Consider the following 21,784-nt stretch of genomic DNA (forward strand, 5'->3'; position numbering starts at 1 on the left):
GGAAAGAGCCTGAATGTCCATTGGCTGATGAATGGGTAAAGAAGATGTGGTATACATATATACAATGGAATATTACACGGTGATCAAAAAGAACGAAATCTTGCCATTTGCAACAATGTGGATGGGACTAGAGTATATTATGCCAAGTGAAATAAGGCAGTCAGAGAAAGACAAATATCATATGACTTCACACATATGTGGAATTTAAGAAACAAAACAGATGAATATAGGGGAAGGGAAGCAAAAAATAATATAAAAACAGAGAGGGAGACAAACCCTCAGAGACTCTTAAATACAGAGAACAAACTGAAGGTTGCTGGTGGGGTGTTGGGTGGGGAGACGGGCTAAATGGGTGAGGGGCATTAAGGAGGGCACTGTTGGGAAGAGCTCTGGGTGTTACACGTAAGTGATGAATCACTAAATTCTATTCCTGAAATCATTATTACACGATATGTTAACTAACTCGAATTTATATACATACATGTATGTATCTGGCTCAGGGGAGTGGATCTGTGCTGTATTGGGCACATGGTGCCCACTCTCATGTCCAGAGCCGAGTCCTAGGTGGGGACAACATATCAACTGCCAAGCAACCTGCTGACATTGGCTACAAGACCTTCTTTACCTCCATGATGCTCTTTGCTGTACATGGGGACTACTTCTGCAGTGCCCAAGCCTACCACTATCTCCAGTGGCACTGCTCCCAATGCCAGGCTGCAGAAGAACAGGAGACCTCAGGAGTCCTGTAGAACTGGGGGGCTACTTTCCTTGAGCAGAGGGGCCTGAGGCATGCTGTGGAATGATCTCACCTGCAATCATTTCCAAGTCAAGAGAACCAGGGCCTTAATACTGCTGAGAAAAAGTACCCATGTTTTCTCTAGTACTGCCAGTTAGGGGAGGCTGTTGAATCACAACAAGAATGGGAGGATGAGGCACATCTACAGACATTAAATATTCTGCCATGTAAAATGTGTATGCATCTTTTATTTTAATGGCTACTGCCAAAGCCCTTGTAAAGGGGTTCTACCAATTTGACAATAACCATTAAATTCTAAAATGTATATACTTTCTGACCCACTTATTATATCTCTAGAAATTTATCCTCACATGTGTACTCACATCTTCTTCAAATATGTCAATTTAAGGATGTTCATTTCACCATTATTCACAGTGGCAAAAAATTAGAATTAGTTAAATGAATTGTGGTGCATCCATACAATAGAATATCATGCAGCCTTTAAAAAGAATGAGATAGGGGCACCTGGGTGGCTCAGTCGGTTGGGCGTCCAACTTTGGCTCAGGTCGTGATCTCACAGCTCGAGGGTTGGAGCCCTACTTTGGGCTCTGTGCTGACGGCTCAGAGCCTGGAGCCTGCTTCAGATTCTGTGCGTGTGTCTCTCTCTGCCACTCCCCTGCTCACATTCTGTCTCTCTCTCTCTCAAAATAAATAAACGTTTAAAACAATTTTTTAAAGAATGAGATAAATCTGTACATGTGATTTGAAATGATCTCCGTGTAATATACCCAAAGTACAAAAACAATAGAACAATAGAACACAATAGAACAATGTGTATATTGAGCTTGTGTTTGAATAGAAACAAGAACATATACATATACATGTGTGAAATGAGTCCACGGTTGACTCTAGAGAGGTGGACGATACCTGAAATGAGATGAACATTCGCTTTCATTGTCCTTTCATGCTGCTTGAATTTTACCATATGCTTGTAAAAATTTTTGTAAAGCGTCAAAATACTTTTAAAGTGAGTGGTGCCACCTCTATTAAGAAGATGGCCTATTTTTTTAAATTCTTTTTTCTTTTTATTAATTTTTTTAAACGTTTATTTGTTTTTGAGAGAGAGAGAGAGAGAGAGAGGCAGAGTGTGAGCAGGGGGAGGGACAGAGAGAGAGGGGGACACAGAATCTGAAGCAGGATCCAGGCTCTTGAGCTGTCAGCACAGAGCTTGACGCAGGGCTCAAAGTCATGAAACGTGAGATCATGACCTGAGCCAAAGTCAGACGCTTAACCGACTGAGCCATCCAGGCGCCCCAAGAAGATGGCCTATTAAAAAAAAGAAGAAGATGGCCGAAATCTGAAATATTCTAGCACTTGGTTCATGGATCCTTCGTCATCGGTGTAGGGTAGGGGGAAAGCGACTTGGACCTGGATTTAAAATGCCTTACAAGTATGAGCTACAAGTATAAGGGCTCTGTAGGAAAGGAAACCATTTGGTGGTCTATGCTATTTCACCATATTTTGCAGGTACATGGTTCAGGTGCATCTTGCAGGTGCATGGTTGAGTGTCGAGTGCCAAGCATGAGCGGGAACAGATGACAGATAAATTATCTTTATCAGCAGCCCCATCACGCCTGAGATAGGCCCACAGAAAAAAAGATGGTTTATGATTAAATTGTATGACACTATCCCTAGCAGGCTTAGGGGACAGGAAAAGGAATAAGAGCTCCCTGGGAATCACTGACTTATCTTTTGGTCAAGAGTATCCTTTATTTGTCTGACTAATGAAAGAAGTTATGTTGCATATGGGACTATTAGATTCCCTAATGAGTCAAATTAGTTCTCTTGAAAGGGTCCCAGTGGCCCTCTCAGTTTGCATCCTGGCACAGCAGAAAGGCCTGGATCCAAGCTTTGTCTGCTGGGACATATAACTGGCTAGAGTTGTATGGGAGGACTTCCTTTCTCCCAGATCACACTGCTGTCAGAGTTTTTCCAGAGCTTTGCCAAGCACGGACAGATGTAGGAACAGTTGGCTATATGTTATGGGAATACTGTCCACGGAAGTCAGCCTCTGTGATACTCAGAACGGTTGCTTAGATATGTGTCAAACACTGTAGAGACTTTAGACTCTGCCTGGTACCAAAGAAGTTGGAACAGTGGGAAGGGCGAGGCCCCCAAAACTGGCATGACCCTGGCTTTCTAAGACAATACTCACCTCAGTGACCAGCCTCAGGCTTTCTTCCCTGATGTGTCTTTGCCATGGTCTGGGGCATCTGGAGAGCATTTGCCAGACTTGACTCTGTAGTTTTAAGCAGTTGGTTCAGCTGTGCACCAGGAGGGGTACCCTGGGCACACAGCGGCATTTGGGACCAATCGCCTCTGATCAAAACCATCAGTGGGCTTTAATTCAGTCAGGTTCCTGCTTGCTTTCCCATCTTTGGTTTTCTTTCTCATTCACTGTCTGGCTGCAGAACCTTTGGACTTGACAATATATATATCTGGGAGCTGCAGATTCAGACTCTTGGCTCTCCCTCAAGGACTTTGCCTTAAACGTGTTCTACCAGATCTCCTTTATTTGTGCTTCCTTAGGTATTCAAAAAAGAGTTAATTCCGCAGACCAAATGCTATCCTTTGAGAAGTATCCTTACAAGGTTAGCCCTTGGTGAGTGCCTGGGATCTTGGATTTGGGAAGGGTTCCCACCATCCTAACTAATAAGAATGGCTCACTGAACCTAAAGTGCTTGTACTGATGATGTGGTTAATGCTGAACACCTGCTTTCCTTCTGGAGTCTAGAATTTTGTCCTAGGTAGTGGCTGCCTATGTGACCAGCCTCCAGTAAAAACTTTGGGCACTGAATCTCTAATGAGCTTCCCTGGTAGACAACATTTTACATATGTAATCAGACCTCATTGTTGGGGAATTAAGTGTATCCCATGTGACTCCGTTGGGGGATGATTCTTAGAAACTTGCATGTGGTTTCCTCTGGATTTTGCCCATGTACCTTCTACCTTCACTGCTTTTGCTTTGTATCTTTTTGCTGTAATGAATGTCTTAAGAAATACCATTTTTTGAAGTTTATTTATTTGAGAGAGATAGAGACAGCATGAGTGGGGGAGGGCCAAAGAGAGAGGGAAAGAGATAATCGTAAGCAAGCTCTGAGCTGCAAGCGCAAAGCCTGATGAGGGGCTCAAACTCACAGAACTGCAAGATCATGACTTGAGCCGAAACCAAGAATTGGACGCTTCACTGACTGAGCCACTGAGGTGCACCAGAATACCATTTTTTTTTAATTTGTTTTTCAACGTTTTTAATTTATTTTTGGGACAGAGAGAGACAGAGCATGAACGGGGGAGGGGCAGAGAGAGAGGGAGACACAGAATCGGAAACAGGCTCCAGGCTCCGAGCCATCAGCCCAGAGCCTGACGCGGGGCTCGAACTCACGGACGGCGAGATCGTGACCTGGCTGAAGTCGGACGCTTAACCGACTGCACCACCCAGGCGCCCCCCAGAATACCAATCTTGATACAGCTGCAGTCAGGAATCATTTTAGGGACAAAATGTTCACAAATAGAAGAGTAAAAAAGTATGGAAGGAGTTATTAAGAAGGATTTTCATTTTTCAACCCTAGAAAATGCAAGTTGTTTGTGTATTTTTATGGACAGGGTAGATTAGCTATAGCACTGAATATTTTTTAAGTAACAAATATTCAAAAATATACTAAACAAAGCCCTATGAGGCGTCATCAGTTTTTCTGTCTCACAGAAAAGCAAGGTTTAGGGGCACCTGGGTGGCTCAGTCGGTTGAGCATCCAACTGTAGATTTTAGCTCAGGTCCTGATCACGTGGTTTGTGGGTTCGAGCCCTGCATAGGGCTCTGTGTTGGCAGCATGGAGCCTGCTTGGGATTCTCTCTCTCTCTCTCTCTCTATCTGTTCCTCCTCTGCTCACAGTCCTCTCTCTCTCTCAATAATAAATAAAGATTAATTTTTTTAAAAATAAATAAACATTAAAAAAAAGCAGGGTTTAATTTGTTAATGGGAAGGTGACCTGATTTTTTTGAGACAGAAAATGAGCATGGACTTTAAAATCAGATTGCTTGGTTTTTGAGTCCAGTGTGATCTTAGACAAATTAATGACCTCTTTATGCTCTGATCATCTCATCTTAAAATGTAAATGATAATTATAATTACTTCCTAGGGTTGTTGAAAGGTAAACCTGAATTAATCCATGTAAAGAACTTACAGTGCCTGGCATATGGTACACATTCAAAAAATTACAGATGTTATTATTACTGTTATAAGATATAATTACTGTTTTCTTAGAAAGTGAATTCATGGGATGTTCTACATACTTCAGGGCTATCACGATATGCCCTGATAACTAGTAAAGGAGATAAAATAAAAAAAATCCAGGAGTTTAGCTATAAAACAAAAAAACCTGAAGGATAGCTTGAAGGCTCAGAAAACTGCAGTGTAACCAGTTTGAAGTTATTATCACATCTTAAGAATGTGTCAGTCAATGGGGCGCTTGGGTGGCTCGGTCGGTTACCAGTGATCTCATGGTCTGTGAGTTTAAGCCCTGCATCGGGCTCTGTGATGACAGCTCAGGGCCTGGAGCCTGGAGCCTGCTTCAGATTCTGTGTCTCCCTCTCTCTCTGCCCCTTCCCCACTTGCACACTGTCTCTCTTTCTCTAAAAAAGAAAAAAAAGGGGCGCCTGGGTGGCGCAGTCGGTTAAGCGTCCGACTTCAGCCAGGTCACGATCTCACGGTCCGTGAGTTCGAGCCCCGCGTCAGGCTCTGGGCTGATGGCTCAGAGCCTGGAGCCTGTTTCCGGTTCTGTGTCTCCCTCTCTCTCTGCCCCTCCCCCGTTCATGCTCTGTCTCTGTCTGTCCCAAAAATAAATAAACGCTGAAAAAAAAAAATTAAAAAAAATAAAAGAAAAAAGAAAAAAAAGAAAGAGAGAAAAGGAAAGAAAAAAAATGTAAAACATTAAAAAGAAAAAAAGAATGTGTCAGTTGTTCATCTGTGGGAGGATACAGGGTTAGGGTCAGGAAAAGGAAGCCTTACCTTCTGCCTTTGACCTATTTTTGCTCCCAGCTGCAGCGCCATTTCAGATGTAAAGATAAAGATAAGAGATTTTGGGGTTTTATTTTACTCCTGTCACTCCAGTTTCCAAGGTAAAAGGATCATCGCTATACACTTACCTCACCTGTTTCCTCTTGTTTTGATTTTACGCTCAGGAAGCCATCTTCTATATTCCCGTCAGGTCTCCCTCGGGGGAGAGAACGAGTTTACCACATGAACTTTACAATTTTCTGCCAAGTCACTGAAACAACTTCTGATGACTTAGCTTTCCGTGTAGCTTGGTTGTAGGGGGATGGAATGTGCTAATTATGCCTGCGTGGGTGTCGCTGTTTTAATTTACCTAATAAATTAATCAATTTGCATTCTGGTGTCAGCTTTGGTCTCTTGTGGTTTTTAGCCAACTTGTCCCAGGGTGTCAGGGCCTGGAACTCCTAGGAAGTGAGAAAGTGAAATTTCTAAGGCGTGGAAGCAGCTGCTCTTCTCCATGATGATACCACACGTGCACTGTTCCGTTTTCAGAGTCATGCCTTATTTACAGATGTTTCCAAGGAACGTATAAAGAAGGACACTGGCTTTATTAATCAAGGGACAACTTCCGGCCGCAAAAAAAGATTTCCGGGTATAGGGACTTAAATGTATTGTCTAGCTAAGAGGTTCAGGGCTATCCATGTAATCCTGGTCCATAAGAACAGAGGCCCAGGTTCCATCAGAGATGCAGGTTTTTTTCCATCACTCCCTGAGTATTATCTTCAACCACATGGTTCAAACTCAATACATGGGGGAATTAGAAAGAAAATGTCCAGGGCAAGGAGGTCCAACTTAATGAAAGATTTAGAAGTGGCACACAGCACTTCAGCTCATAGCCTGTTAGCCCAAATTTAGTCACATAGCCATGTTTAGTTGCAAATGAGACTGGGAAGACCAAGAATATATAAAACACCTTGATTTCTTTGAATAATTTGTCTGAACCTGTAAATGATCCCCATGAAGTGTGTCCTAACCTTAACAAATGTACATTCTCAGACACACTAGGGATACGTGCTTAGTTTTTAAAAATTAGGTCCAATGGGGCACCTGGGTGGCTCAGTTGGTTGAGCATCTGACTCTTGGTTTCGGCTCAGGTCATGATCTCACAGCTTCGTGGGTTCGAGCCCCGTGTCGGGCTCTGTGCTGGCAGCAGAGTCTGCTTGGGATTCTCTCCCTCTCTCTCTGCCCCTTTCCCACTCTCACTGTCTTTATCTCTCTCAAAATAAAAGAATAAAAAAAAAAAATTAGCTCCAAGTTGTTCCTTTTATAGAACTCTTTTAAATTATAAATATACCCACAAGAGTGTATGATATATACATGTTTAATAATGGCATTATTATTATTTTTTTTAATGTTTATTTATTTTTTTTGAGAGAGAGATACAGAGTGTGAGTGGGGGAGGGGCAGAGAGAGAGAGGGAGACAGAGAATCTGAAGCAGGCTCCAGGCTCTTGAGCTGTCAGCACAGAGCCCAACTCGGGGCTTGAATTCACAAGCTGTGAGATCATGACCTGAGCCGAAGTCAGACGCTTAACTGACTGAGCCACCCAGGTGCCCCAATGACATTATTATTTAAAGAAGAATAAAACAATTGCTCGTATCTATCACAAGCTTAAGAAACAGAACTTCACTGAGGCACCTGGGTGGTTCAGTCGACGAAGTGTCCAGCTTTGGCTCAGGTCATGATCTCGCGGTTGCTGTGTTCAAGTCCCAAGTCAGGCTTTGTGTTGACAGTGGACAGCTCCTGACTTGTTCTTTCTCTCGCTCTCAAAATAAATAAATAAACTTGTAAAAAAGAGACAGAATTTGGCTAATAGCTTTGTAGGTTGCCATGTGCCTCTTCCTAATCATCCTGCCTCCCCTTCCTCCTGCTCAGAGGTGACCTCTACACCAAAATTGGTGTTAATCAGTCTCTTACTTTAACATTGTTTTACTACATGTGTATATAATCATACAAAGAAATACTTTTTGTTCTGCCTGTTCTGAGCTCTATTTTTTCTATTGGGGTGCCTGGGTGGCTCAGTCAGTTAAGTGTTGGACTCTTGATCTCAGCTCAGGTCTTGATCTCAGGGTCATGAGTTCAAGCCCTGTTCGCTGGGCATGAAGCCTACCTAAAAAAAAAAAAAAAAGGTATTTTTTCTTTTGCGACTCACTCAACATTGTTTTTGAGGGTCATGCATGTTAGTGAGAACAGTGATTTGCATTCATTCTCATTGCCACAATGACATTCCTTTTTATGCATATACCACTATGTATTTCCCTGTTCTGTTGGATATTTGGATTGTTTCCAGTTTTTTGCCACTGGAACAATAATATGATTTTTCCTGCATAGGACTCCTGATGAACATATAGATGCATTTCACTAAACTGAATATTTAAGAGAGGAATTACTGAGTTTAGGCAACTTTACTGGGTAATGCCAAAGAATTTTCCAATGTTGTTGACCTAATTTACACTCCTTCTACCCGTGGTAAGAAAGTTCCAGTTCCTCCACCTCTTCATTGTGATTTTAATATACATCTCATGATTATTAATGCCTGTTTTTTAATCCTTTACTTCTTTTTCTATTGGTTGTTTATGTGTTTCATGTTGATTTGTAGGATTTAAAAAATTTATTGTGGTGGGGTACCTGGCTTGGCTCAGTTGGTGTCGCATATGACTCTTGATCTGGGTCTGTGAGTTTGAGCCCCACATTGGGTGTGGAGATTACTTAAAAATAAAAACTTTTAAAAATATATTTATATTTTGGATACTGATCCTTTGATGGTTTTATGTGTTGCAAACATCTTTTCCCAGTGGCTTGTTTCTTTATTTTTTGCTATATTTTGATGAGCAGATGTTCTTAATTATAATGCTATTGAATGTATTAATACATTTTTTATTGTTTGTGTTTTTGTGACTTGTTAAAAAAATTCCTCCTGTGGTGCCTGGGTGGTTCAGTTGGTTGAACATCGGACTTTGGCTAGGCCACGATCTCATGGTTCATGAGCTTGAGCCCTGCGTCAGGCTTGCTGCTGTCAGTGCAGAGCCCGTTTTGGATCCTCTGCCCCCACCCCCCACCCCGCCGCCCCTTCCCTGTTCGTGCTCTCTCTCTCTTTAAAAAATAAGTGAACATTCCGGGGCGCCTGGGTGGCTCAGTCGGTTGAGCTTCTGACTTCAGCTCAGGTCATGATCTCATGGTTCGTGAGTTCGAGCCCCGCGTCATGCTCTGTGCTGATGGCTCAGAGCTGGAGCCTGCTTCAGATTCTGTGTCTCCCTCTCTCTCTGCCCCTCCCCCACTCATATTCTGTCTCTCTCAAAAATAAATAAACATTTAAAAAAGTTAAAAAAATAAAAATAAAAAATAAGTAGACATTCGAAAAAAGAGAAAAAAAAATTTTCCTTATTCCAAAGATACTCTTCCATATTTTCTTCAAATAGCTTTAAAGTTTTTCTTTCCATACATAACTCTTTTATTCATCTGGAATTGATTTTTGTGGATGGTGAGGTTGGAAAGGTAAAGAAAATCAGAGAGAAGAAAAAAACATCCTTAATCCTACTTTTTTCTATGCATATATGTATATACTTAATATAATACAAAATTGCAAAACATTGCAAGAACAGTTTTGAATCTTGATTTTTTTTTTTCACTTAACATTATATAAGGGGAATTTTCCTGTACTAGTAAACATTTTTAGGAAACAATATTTTAAATGTTTTCATAGGGGTGCCTCGGTGTTTCAGTCAGTTAAATGTCCAGGTCGTGATCTCGCGGTTTGTGGGTTTGAGCCTCATGTCAGGCTCTGTGCTGACAGTGGGGAGCCTGCTTGGAATTCTCTGTCGCCCTCTCTCTCTGCCCCTCCCCTGCTCGCACTCTCTCAAAAATAAATAAGCATTTAAAGAAATAAATACATAAATACATAAGTAAATGTTTTCATAAATGTGTACGTATCTATAAGTCAGCATTCGGTTTGTCTGTGAGTGACCCAAACCACAAAATAACAATGAGTTAACAAGACAGAAGTTAAATTCTCTTGGTTTCTACTATGCTTATGTCCCAATGGCCAGAACTTAGTTATATTGCCAAACCTACCTGCAACAGACGCTGGGAAATTCAGTTTTTATGCTAGTTAGCCACGTCTCCAGCTAGAAATTCTATTATCCTGGAAGAAAGGAAGAACAGATATTGGGGGAGAGGGCTCTACAGTCTATAGGTAACAGAATATGTTTAGTCTAGTCCTTCCTTTTTGTATACTTTTATTGTCCCTCCTTTTATAAATAACACTTCTATGAACATATCCTTCTATGATTATTTCTTTCTGGTAGATTTCTAGTGTTACAACCTATGGATCAGAAAGCATGCTTTTTTTAAGTGCTTCTTAAAAAAAATTAGAACAATGGATAAATATAGTCTCAATATATGCTTGACCAAAAGTTATTCTTTTGATCTGAATGGGCACCCAGAATGTTACCTATGTCAAGATTCATTTCCCTAAGGGATGAGTAACTTAGGGCAGAAAGTCATTGAGTAGACTGGGGCTTCTGCTCAACCCATGGTCATTTTCGTATCATCAGGTAATAGAAAACAGGAACCATAAGCGAACAAGAATTGGCAACTAGTTTGTCCCTCTGATTAGAACTGTAATCAATTCTTTTTTTATATGAAAAATTTTTTAAATTTAATGTTTATTGATTTTGAGAGAGAGAGAGAGAGAGAGACAGACAGACAGACAGACAGAGTGTGAGCAGGGGAGGGACAGAAAGGGAGGGAGACACAGAATCGGAAGCAGGCTCCAGGCTCTGAGCGGGGCTCGAACCCACCAACCGTGAGATCGTGACCCGAGCTGAAGCTGGACACTCAACCGACTGAGCCACCCAGGCACCCCTTGATCTATATTTTTAAAAGTTATTAGGGCACCTGGATGGCTCAGTCAGTTAAGTGTCTGACGTTGGCTTAGGTCATGATACTGCAGTCTGTGAGTTCGAGCCCCGCTCGTGCTCTGTCTCTCTCTCAAAAATAAACATTAAAAAAAAAGTTATTACACCTCACTATACTTGTGTTTGTAGGATTGTTCTGGAAAGAAAATCCACAGCTTTATTAACTGAGGCTTTCTGCATGCTTTCTTTTGACTACAGGTCTCACATAGAAACTAAACAAGAAATAATTTTTTTTTTTTAATTGAAGAGGAAGAATCCTGGGGATTATTCAGTGATAACCCCCAAACTATTATCTACCGGCATCCCCTCCTTCAACTCAGTCTCCTTACTTCTTCCTCTTAGCATTTAAACATAACTCAGATGTCTTTCCCCTTTCAAATGAAAACACATAAATAAAAGCCTCTTTTTGAATTTACTTCCCTCTCATTTCTTCCTTCCTTCACAGGCCAAGTTTCTTGAATAAGTGGACAGTAATCACTGCCTTGATTTCTCCATTTTGCCACGTGTCATTCTCTCCTTGATGTACTGTGATCTGGCTCCATGGTTTCACTATATCTGCTCTCCCTTACTAAAGCCAACACGAACTCTTGGTTGCAAAAGCCTACAAAGACTTATCTTTGCACTTATCTTACCACTTATTTGATAATAACTGCCCCCTGTGAAATACTCCCCCCTTGAATTTTTCTCCTGCCTTGGACTTTTCTCTGATGCTGCTCCCTGTTTTTCTCCTCCTCTGGCCCCTCCCTCTGTTTTCACAAGCTCTAATTCTTCCTTAGGGTGTTCTCTGGAGTTTTATCATCAACCGTGTTCCTTTATTGTTTTTTTTTTAATATTAAAAAAATTTTTTTTTTAAGTTAACTCTACCCATAACATGGGGCTGGAATTCATGACCCAGAGATCAAGAGTTGCTTGCTCTAATGACTGAGCCAGGCAGACGCCCCAACCATGTTCCTTTAAAACTCTCATAATGAGGGGCGCCTGGGTGGCTCAGTCGGTTAAGCGTCCGACTTCGGCTCAGGTCATGATCTCGCGGTCAGGTCATGATCTCGCGGTCCGTGAGTTCGAGCCCCGAGTCGGGCTCTGTGCTGACAGCTCAGAGCCTGGAGCCTGTTTCAGATTCTGTGTCTCCCTCTCTCTCTGCCCCTTCCCTGTTCATGCTCTGTCTCTCTCTGTCTCAAAAATAAATAAAACGTTAAAAAAAATTAAAAAAAATAAAACTCTCATAATGAAAAAATAAAAAATAAAATGTTCATAATGATGCCATCTATACTCATGACCTACATTACCATCTATTAGCCCGTAATTTCCTTTTTTTTTTAATATATGAAATTTATTGTCAAATTGGTTTCCATACAACACCCAGTGCTCATCCCAAAAGGTGCCCTCCTCAATACCCATCACCCACCCTCCCCTCCCTCCCACCCCCCATCAACCCTCAGTTTGTTCTCAGTTTTTAACAGTCTCTTATGCTTTGGCTCTCTCCCACTCTAACCTCTTTTTTTTTTTTTTCCTTCCCCTCCCCCATGGGTTTCTGTTAAGTTTCTCAGGATCCACATAAGAGTGAAACCATATGGTATCTGTCTTTCTCTTTATGGCTTATTTCACTTAGCATCACACTCTCCAGTTCCATCCACGTTGCTACAAAGGGCCATATTTCATTCTTTCTCATTGCCATGTAGTACTCCATTGTGTATATAAACCACCATTTCTTTATCCATTCATCAGTTGATGGACATTTAGGCTCTTTCCATAATTTGGCCATTGTTGAGAGTGCTGCTATAAACATTGGGGTACAAGTGCCCCTATGTCCCTATGCATCCCTTGGGCAAATTCCTAGTAGTGCCATTGCTGGGCCATAGGGTATTTCTGTTTTTAATTTTTTGAGGAACCTCCACACTGTTTTCCAGAGTGGCTGCACCAATTTGCATTCCCACCAACAGTGCAGGAGGGTTCCCATTTTTCCACATCCTCTCCAGCATCTATAGTCTCCTGATTTGTTCATTTTTAGCCCGTAATTTCCAAATATGTTTCTAACTTGGATTCTTCAACTGGCCAATTGCCCCTGGACATATCTATCTCAAACTCAACATGACCCCGTTCCCCACATGGGGCAATGACACTTTCATTTATTCAGTCACCCAAGCCAAAAACCTAGGGCTCTACCTAGAATATTTTTCTTTCAAGCGTGCTTCAACTTCCGGAAGTAATTGGCAATAACAGTTTGCCTCCCAGGTATATTTCATACCTGCCTTTTTTTCCTCTATGCCCACTGTCACTGCCAGCATGATTAGTTCCTAAGCATCTTTTATGGCTTTTGTTTTACTATGGCTATGGCTCTCAGTATTCACTGTGCAGCAGAATCATTTGAAGAAATTAAAACCAAATTCAAATGCTCTATGACTTACTCCAGAAAATGCTTGTGGACAAGAACTGAGCTTTGGTATTTTGAAGACAGTTTAACATGCATTTGGGATTGCAAACCACTGATTTATATACTCTTTACAGGTGAACTGGGCCAGATGTAGAAATCATCTGAACGGGAAATATCAGAGTGATTGAAGGCTACCAAAATTATGTCACGGGCCTCTCTGGTAATTATATCTTTAAACAGAAACCAAACAAACAAAGCAGAGCCTGACTTCCCCTGACACTGCCCTGGCAAAGGAATAGAGGGTGCATGGTCTTTGTCAATGCCAGGTAAGGGCAGAAGTGTAGGTTCCCTCTTCTGTCCATGTAGACATTGAGGGAGTAGGGGTGGGGGTCCTCATTATTGGTGGGCTAGGCTCCCACTAGGAACTACAACTCCCCACTAGGCTTCCACTGATACTTCCTTAGCTGGGAGGGGTAAGAGGGCCTCATTACTGCTCCCTATGTGGCCTCCACTGGTGTTATAGTGGGGATGCTTGGCCTCCTTACAGGAGACAGTGGCGAAAGTCCTGACTCTTGACTCTCAGTTAGGCTTCTCCTCTGACTGCATCTCAACAGGGAGGAGGAGGGGTGTCTCATTACTGTCAGGTAGGGGTGGAAATCCAGGTTCCCCATGTAGTCTCCAATGGCACTGTGAGCAACGGGATGGGGACACGTGTGTGTGGAGGGGTACTTGTTATAATTCAGCAGTGGGGATAGAAGTCCTGGCTCTCGACTTTGCCATCTCCGACATCACACCAGTGGGATTGAGGTACAGGGGTACTGGGGTATTAGGATGTTGGGGTGTTTCATTATAGCCTATAGAGTGTGCAAGTCTAGGCTCCTTGCTTGGCCTTTGTAGGAATGGGGGGGGTCATAGGTTTTGACTGTTGCTATTTATCTACAGCAGAGTAGTTATTTTCTAATGTCTTGGTAGGCTGTCCTTTTCTCATCCTCTGCCTAAAGGGGATAGCCTTTTACTGGGGCAGTTCCGTCTGCATCTCTTGGCATTTTTGGGTTTCTAGGTTTTTGTTCGTTTGTTTGTTTTTTAAGTAGACTCCACACAAAGTGTAGAGCCTACTACAGGGCTTGAACTTACAACCCTGAGACCAGCACCTGAGCTGAGATCAAGAGTCGGGACGCTTCACCAACTGAGCCACCCAGGTGCCCCAGGGTTCTAGTTTTTGGCTTCTCTAGTACACAGTATGGGAGTATAAGGCTAAACAAACACCCAGGAACTTACCTCTGTGTTCCTCTTTGGGTCCTGAGGTCCCTAGCTAGTATGCTGTTTTTCCTCTACTTTTCAGAGTTTCTTTAATTTGTTTTATATATAATGTCCAGAGTTTTTAGTTGTACTTTTTTGGAGGGATAGAGAAAAGTAGACTTACTCCATCTTCCCAGAAGCAGAAGCGAAGAGCCTGTAATGTATTGAAACACAACTTCAAACAAAACTACTTGGCAGAGATCTAGGGAGAAGTTGCAATGCGCTTCAAACAAAGATATCAGGAAGGCAATCAAATAAAGCAGCCAGAGGCAGTAACAGCCTTTGCAAATACAGTAATATCTGCAAGCACCTCCAGATAGTAATTACTTAAAAATCATAATGCTTATCATAAACATCTATGAAAATCTTAGAGCCTTAATTTGTGAATCAGTATCGGGCTTCTGGGAGGAGATATTGAACTACATGATGTAGGGATATGGAGAAACTGTGACTTATATCCTGGTTCTGGTTAAGGAAAAAAGAGTCAAATATTTTTAATGCACTCATTCCATTTTCAAAGCCATCACATTAGTGTTTTCTTTTTTTTAAAGAAAGCACAAATTAAAAAGACCTCATGCCCAGCTTTAGTTCTGCCTGCTCTTTTTTCTGAGCCCCTTCCCCCTTTCTCCCTTTTGAGTCCTAGCAAAATGTTTTTCATAGGAGGCAACTCTGTGTAAAGAAATACTCATTTTCAAGAAAAGATCCCTATAAACAACCTAGAGAAACAAAAACAGTAGCTCACAATAAAAATGACAAAAACAATCTGATTGGATATAAAATCTCAAGAGGACTGGGATATAAACTTTAGGAGCTGGAGATGAATTGATAGGTTGTCCTGTGTTGCAAATAGCTCTGCTATGTAGGCTGACATAGTTGAAAGGCAGAACACATTTCAGCAGTTAATTATAGAAATCCGTAGGGCTATGTTTATTGGTTGCAGGAGGTTTATCCCAGCTAAAACCTAAATAAACTGCAAAGAGAGGATCTGGTAGGACATGCTCCAGAAACCAATAAATAGATTTGGGTGAGAACCCAAATCTAGGAGACTGTCCCAGTAGCTGGAATGATTTTTCCCCCTTGCTTCCTCCCTTCTTCCTTTTGGTTGGTGGAGGGTGGAGGGTTGGGGTGGAGAGACAGCCAAAGAAGGGAAATTGTTTTCTTACCAGTTACAAATCTGAACCTTGCACTCTGTACCAGGTTCTGGAAATATTGCTAGCATGCCCAGAAACATGACAGAATCTGCTTGGAAATTATTCAGTTCCTTTCCTTTCTGTAGGCACTTCCAACTCTTTGCTTTGGAGTGAAGCAAAAATGAAGGTCAAAGTCAAATCTGTTGATTCTGCTACTTAGATTAAAAGGTTGCGTGAGCACAATCTGGGCAAATGATTAAATAGAAAGAATTTAGAGGGGGTGGACACCCTGGGATTTCTATTCTCCTAGCCACTCCTCACTGTTTTTCTTCCTGTACTACCTTTCCAGCAAAGGTTGCAACTCTTCCTTTGCATGTCTCACAACCCTTCGCTGGGGTCAGTGGAGATGGAAAGCCCTGCAATTATTGCCAAAGGGTCCCAAGATTCAAATATGTACACCAAACACCGGCAGAAGAGTGAAGAAATATCTCTCTTTGACCCAAACACCTTTAGACAACTTTCTGGATTTTCATTTATCCTTAGATTTTGCTTATGAAATGCAGAATTTTCAAACATTAGAGAAATACATATCAGAGAGTACAAGTTGCCAGTAATTCTACCCTTCAAAGAGAACAAGGTTCCCAACTTGTTTTCCTACTCTTTTTCAAATTTATGGAGAAACTGTTGTGTTAAATAAAATCAAATTAATTTAAAAGTTACTACATTTATGGTAGATTTCTCTTGTTCCTCAACGAACAGATGCTCAAAATACAAATACTAACATCAGGAGATCCGCAAATTACTGAAGTTAAACATGGGTCCCTATACTTTAAGACAAGCTAGGAATTTCTGCTCTTGCCTAAAAATTGCAGCAGCCGCGAACTAAAATTTCGTCTCCGTCTCAGTGGAAGCAACTCACGCCGTTACACCCTCCGAGGGGCGGTTCTGCGAGGTCAAGAGCTCGTTGGAGGCTGCAGTGAGCGGCAGTCACCGCCTCTCACACACCCGCTGCGTTTTGATAAACAAGGAGACTCGCGCCCGCTGTCTGTAGAGGAAGGAGGAGCTAGGGGGCGGGGCCAGGCCCTTGATGTGGGTGGGGCTCGAAAAGCCTTCCTATTGGTGGTTAGCGAAGAGAGGGGACCTGAGAATCTGATTGGCCTGGTCCCCTGTTCCTAAGCGGATTGACGACCCCTGGCTCGCCGGGCCGCGCCTCTCGGCGTCGCGCTCCTCCCCTCGCGGGTGGGTGCCGACCCCGAACTGCAGAGCGCGTGCGCGCGCGGCCCCACGCCGCGGCGGATCCCGCCCGCTCCGCCGCGCACACTCGCAATCAGTGGGCGAGCCGGGAGCCGCGGAGGTCACCGCGGGGAGGCGGGGGGCCGGGCAGCATGGCAGCCTCCTTACGGCTCCGTGGAGCCGCCTCCGGCCTCCGGTTTTGGAGCCGCCGGCAGCGTCCGGCAGTGGCCAGCCTTGCAGTGGGTAAGGACCTCGCGCCTTCTCCCCCAGTCCTTCCTCTGGCTGCCCGCTTCTCGCTCCCTGACGGCAGAAGAGGTGTTTTCACGGGAGGCGCTGCGGTTGGATCCGGGCTTAAAACCCCCAATTTTGGCTGGTCCCAAGGCCTGGCCTCTTCTGCGGCTACCTCTCGCACAGCTAGTGCTTCGTCCCCACTACCCCCGCCCGGGATCCAGATGAATGGCGTTCAGCGTCTTTTTTTCGAGACTTAAGGGGTGGGAAGAGGTGGGGGTAAGGGAGGAGAATTTGGCTCTGGGGCGTGCTTTTCGGAGTTAGGAATCCGAGGACAATTGGAGGGCCCAACCCCAAGGGCGACCGGCCATCTACCCCTGCGACCCCTGGGCTTACAGCTCCCGTTGACCTTTCAAACCCCCCCGCCACTTCCCCCCACCCCCCCCAGGGTGCACCCTGGCAGGCGAACCTTTGGCTTCGGGCTTGCTTTTTGTTTAACCACCTTAATCGCGTAGGATGGTCTTACACAAGTGGTTGTGTATACAAACCAGGTGACAAGTCCAGTAAAGTTTTAAGTCACTTTTGATTAGCAAGGCGGGCCGCCGCTGCAGCCCTTTCTTTGCACTTCTGTCAAATTATTAACCGAGACACTTTCAGCGTCCTCAAAATTTTGGCCTGAAGCTATTCTGTTCCTTCCCCCGCATACCATTTTAAGTTATGACAGCTAATCATCGGCTTAGGAAGAGGCAGGTTTTAGATCCTCAGAGATCTAATCTTTGTCAGTTTTCTGGTGAAGAGCTGGAATGAATTAGGGCATCGCAGCAGGATTTGGAAAGTAGTTCTTGATTCTTCTTCATTCTTCCTCATTCCTGCATTTCTACTACACAGTTCTACTAATTGAAAAATTGGTTGATTTGTGGGGATACTGCCATTGTAATAAATAGTGGCAGTAATAGTTCTTTCAATTCATGCTTTCAGTAAGAGTTTGAGAGTTTTAACAATGCATTGTTGAGCAGTTTCATACCCAGGATTTTTTTTTTTTTTTAAAGCCTTGGTATTAATTTTTTCTGATCACTTAAAACTGTAGCAGGCTGGGAACTTAGTTCTTAATAGCTCCCCTTCCTCCCGCTGGGTAAAACCTAGGAACAGTGAATTTCCTATCTGGCTTGAGACAGGCAGGCTCCATGTGATTCAAGAGAACAGATGTCTGATACAGAATCACGGTAACAAGATACAAACTTACAGAATCTGCTAAACTTGAGTGGAACCACTGTTTGAGCTAACATGTATGTACTGAGCTACAAAAAAAATGCCTCCCACTTTGGAGATACTTAAAAAGTATATATATTAGTCACTTCTCCACAGTACTAAATGTAGCACCAGTTTTCACATGAATGTGCTATTCTTTCAGTTTTGATTAGCCAGGGAAGACATATGTGCTGTTTAGTGGTTTTACAAGGTGTTCTAATGATATTTTAATGAACCTTTGATGCACCCTTTAGAGTTATGAAAGTTCTTTCAAAAGGGCCGGAGGCCTAAAACTGTCATACTTGCCTCTAAACTCGATGGGTCTACTTCACAATGCTGGCTAGGCATATAATCTTGTTCTTTAGGTTCTTTGACCCAAAGGTGTATGAATATAGATTGATGATAAATTTTAAATATTTCATTTTTTGGTGATTACTTAAAACTTCAACAATTGTTTTTACTCAGTGGAATTGTTTTAAATGTTTCTGTTAACTTTACTAAATTTACTTTTATGTTAATTTTTTTTTGAAATTGAAGTCTTAAAAAATTTTTTTTAAAGTTTTACGTGCAAATTTAGAGTCTAGGGACATAAAGAAAAAGAACATGTTCAAATAGTAACATTATTTAGTGTTCTGAATTATGTGGGATACTTGTTTCCATATTATGTTTAGGATGGTTATATCATGGATGATACCATTGGAAAGATCCATACAATTTATTTACTAAAAAAAAGAAAAAAAAAAGACCTAAATGTTCCCGATTAATAGCATATCTTAATTTTAAAATGTTTAAAGCATCAAAAAGGAAAAATAAGAGAAATATTAAGCCGCACATATATTACTATTTTATCACCATTTATTAAAAAGTTTTGTTTTGGGGGGCACCTGGGTGGCTCAGTTAAGCGTCTGACTTGTGCTCAGGTCATGATCTCGCGGTTTGTTAGTTCGAGCCCCACGTTGGGCTCTGTGCTGACGGCTCAGAGCCTGGAGCCTGCTTCGGATTCTGTGTCTCCCTCTCTCTGCCCCTCCCCTGCTCACTGTCTGTCTCTTTCTGTCTCTCAATAATAAATAAATGTTAAAAAAAATTAAAAAAACCCCTCCCAATTATAGGTCCTTTGTATTTATTGTGACTCATCAGCATGTACATGGAAAAATAATTTGTATCAGGTCATCTTAAAATGACCACCTAACCAAAGGTGGAATGGAAAAATTAACCAGCATCATGTGCAGAAATGGGAATAAGTTTTTAAAATTACTGGCTCTTTTTTGTATGTATGAAATCTATTTTCGGTTTTCAATTTCAAAATATTCTCTATTTTCAAAGGAACACATACTATAAATGAAATATGTGGCGTTTTTCCCTTAAACCTCTAGGGTTGTACACGACACTCTGAAAAGCTCCGTGTTGTCCTTGGACCGAAAGTTGACCTTAGGCTGGTGAGATTACGTAGGGAGGATATGTATTTCTAAAATGTCTTGACTGAAATGATAAAGGTCTTTGTAGAGTAAGTCACCACCCTTAGTTTGGTAATAGTATTAAAGCAAATAAAATAGTTCAGACATAATATCATGTGATAGAGTAGGATACAAAGTCGTATATACCTTATAATCTCACAATATAATGAGGAATTGAACTTAAAAGACTGGAAGGGCTGTGCAAAATGCTAATAGTGGGGTAGTGAGGTAAGCTCTTCCCCTTACCATGATACTTTTCATATTTTCCAGTTTTCTTCAATTTTTGCATTTTGAAATTTAGAGTAGCCTGGTTTTTGGTAGTACTGAATATTACCAAGACATGGATAGCTTTGCCCCTGTCTCACTGGAGAAAAAGAACATAACTTATAAATTTATATCTGTGGATTTAGAAACTAATGTTGCCAAATTTTGTAGCTGGTTTCTTTATCATTCAACCAATGACACCTGTGTATCATGTTGACTGATTTTTCTGCCAGCCCGATTATAGCTTTGGTCTAATTCTGCTGTTTCTACACATTGATGTGTGTGGCTTATTTAAAGGAAGATATATTATTTAAGTTTGAAAGCTTTTAGGGTAATAATTCTATTATACTTATTTGAATTTCTACCTTTTTGGGAGCATATTCTTTTTTAAAAAAAAAATGTTTATTTCTTTTGAGAGAGAGAGCACACACACATACACACACACACACGTGTGAGCGGGCATGGATCAGAAAGTGAGGGAGAGAGAGAATCCGAAACAGGCTCTGTGCTGTCAGCGCAGAGCCCGATACAGGGCTTGATCCCATGAACCATGAGATCGTGACCTGAGTTGAAATTAAGAATCAGGTGCTTAACCAACTGAGCTATCCAAGCACCCCGGAAGCATATATAAATATTGTCTGAACACTCCTGATGCTTCATCTTAACTAAGAGCTTCTTTCTTTAGATAGAGAGCATCCCCTAAAATACTCCCTATCCCTTTTTCTAACACTCTGGCTCTCCTTACCTGCTAGGCAAAATGGGAATTTGGCCTAGGACTTGTACCCCAGTGCTGCTGCTTGACTACTGGATAGTGAAAGTAACAAATACTTATTGACTCTCATGTGCCAGTCACCATTTGACGCTTTACATGTATTATCTCAAGCAGTCCTTAAGTATCTTCAGGTAACCTGAACTAGTTACTCTTGTTGATAAAACTTAATGGTTAGAGAAGTTAAGTAACTTGTCGGTTCAAGGGCACACATCTAAGAAGTGACCTTGCCTAGATAGGAACCTAGGTCTTCTAAATTCAGAGTTCTTAAATAGGATCAGTAAATACTCTCTTCTCTTTTGACATTAAATCATATAATTATACTCTCCTTTTCTGTCTTTGCTCCAAGCAAAGGTGAAATGAAGAGAACAACTGAGCCCATAGCTGGGCCTCAACTTGAACAACTTACATCAACACTCTACTTCAGCTCATCCAAAATATCATTGCTAGAAATTCTATACTGTCAATATTTCAAAAGTTGAACTAGTCTTCTGGTTAATATCCCCCCCGCCCCACCATTCTGTTAACCAACATGCTGTATATCATCATCCTTACACTTGGTCCTGTGACCCCCTTTTCTTCCCCCAAATACATAGACACTTTTCTGCTCCCTCGTTTCGTTAAGTCCTCTCTAGGTTTGTCTCTATCCAGCTGAGACTTCAGACTTATTTATAATCAGGGATTTCAGCAATGCCTTTAACAGCATTCTGGGTATTATTTTTTCTCCACCTCCTGCTCTTATTCTGGGTAACTTCTGTTGTCTGTGGTCTGTGTTCTTCTTGGCTGCCACTTAAGTAGTGTTACTGATAGTCACAGAAATTTGCTGATTAGATACAATCCTTTTGTTAATTTCTAGTTCATTCTCTCTTCCATATTCAGATTACTCACAGCATTTCCAAATATTTTATTCAGGGCTGTCAGTCTGTGGAACCAGTCAGATGTAGAGAGATGGCATCACAATGATTGGTTTAGTTATTTTTTTTTAAGCTTATTTATTTATTTTGAGAGAGAGAGAGAGAGAGAGAG

General features: G+C 41.9%; 2 protein-coding genes and 1 long non-coding RNA gene across 3 annotated transcripts in view; 2 read left to right on the top strand and 1 right to left on the bottom strand.

Annotated features, from left to right (window-relative positions):
* Positions 1-344: 344 nt before the first annotated feature.
* Positions 345-861, top strand: LOC113604224 (cytochrome c oxidase assembly protein COX14-like). Its single transcript, XM_027075776.2, has one exon. The coding sequence runs from the start codon at positions 486-488 to the stop codon at positions 747-749; it is 264 nt and encodes an 87-aa protein (XP_026931577.1). The 5' UTR covers positions 345-485; the 3' UTR covers positions 750-861.
* Positions 862-5,679: 4,818 nt separating this feature from the next.
* On the bottom strand, positions 5,680-16,790 carry LOC128314762 (uncharacterized). Its single transcript, XR_008296776.1, has 4 exons — positions 15,596-16,790; positions 14,412-14,586; positions 9,918-9,987; positions 5,680-6,006 (listed from the first exon to the last, which is right to left on the bottom strand). It is a non-coding gene; the product is annotated as an uncharacterized LOC128314762 (long non-coding RNA).
* A 3-nt stretch (positions 16,791-16,793) lies between these two features.
* Positions 16,794-21,784, top strand: part of HIBADH (3-hydroxyisobutyrate dehydrogenase) — a 108,676-nt gene continuing 103,685 nt past the window's right edge. The window contains exon 1 of the mRNA XM_027075168.2: positions 16,794-17,038. Within this exon, the coding sequence (XP_026930969.1) occupies positions 16,948-17,038 (91 nt within the window). The 5' untranslated portion in view covers positions 16,794-16,947. The remainder of the gene's footprint in view (positions 17,039-21,784) is intronic.

This window comes from Acinonyx jubatus, chromosome A2, assembly GCF_027475565.1.
Source record: "Acinonyx jubatus isolate Ajub_Pintada_27869175 chromosome A2, VMU_Ajub_asm_v1.0, whole genome shotgun sequence".
In the NCBI taxonomy this organism is placed as follows: domain Eukaryota; kingdom Metazoa; phylum Chordata; class Mammalia; order Carnivora; family Felidae; genus Acinonyx; species Acinonyx jubatus.

Coding starts and splice junctions, on each gene's coding strand:
- LOC113604224 (XM_027075776.2), top strand. CDS start 486: ATGTATCTGGCTCAGGGGAGTGGATCTGTGCTGTATTGGGCACATGGT.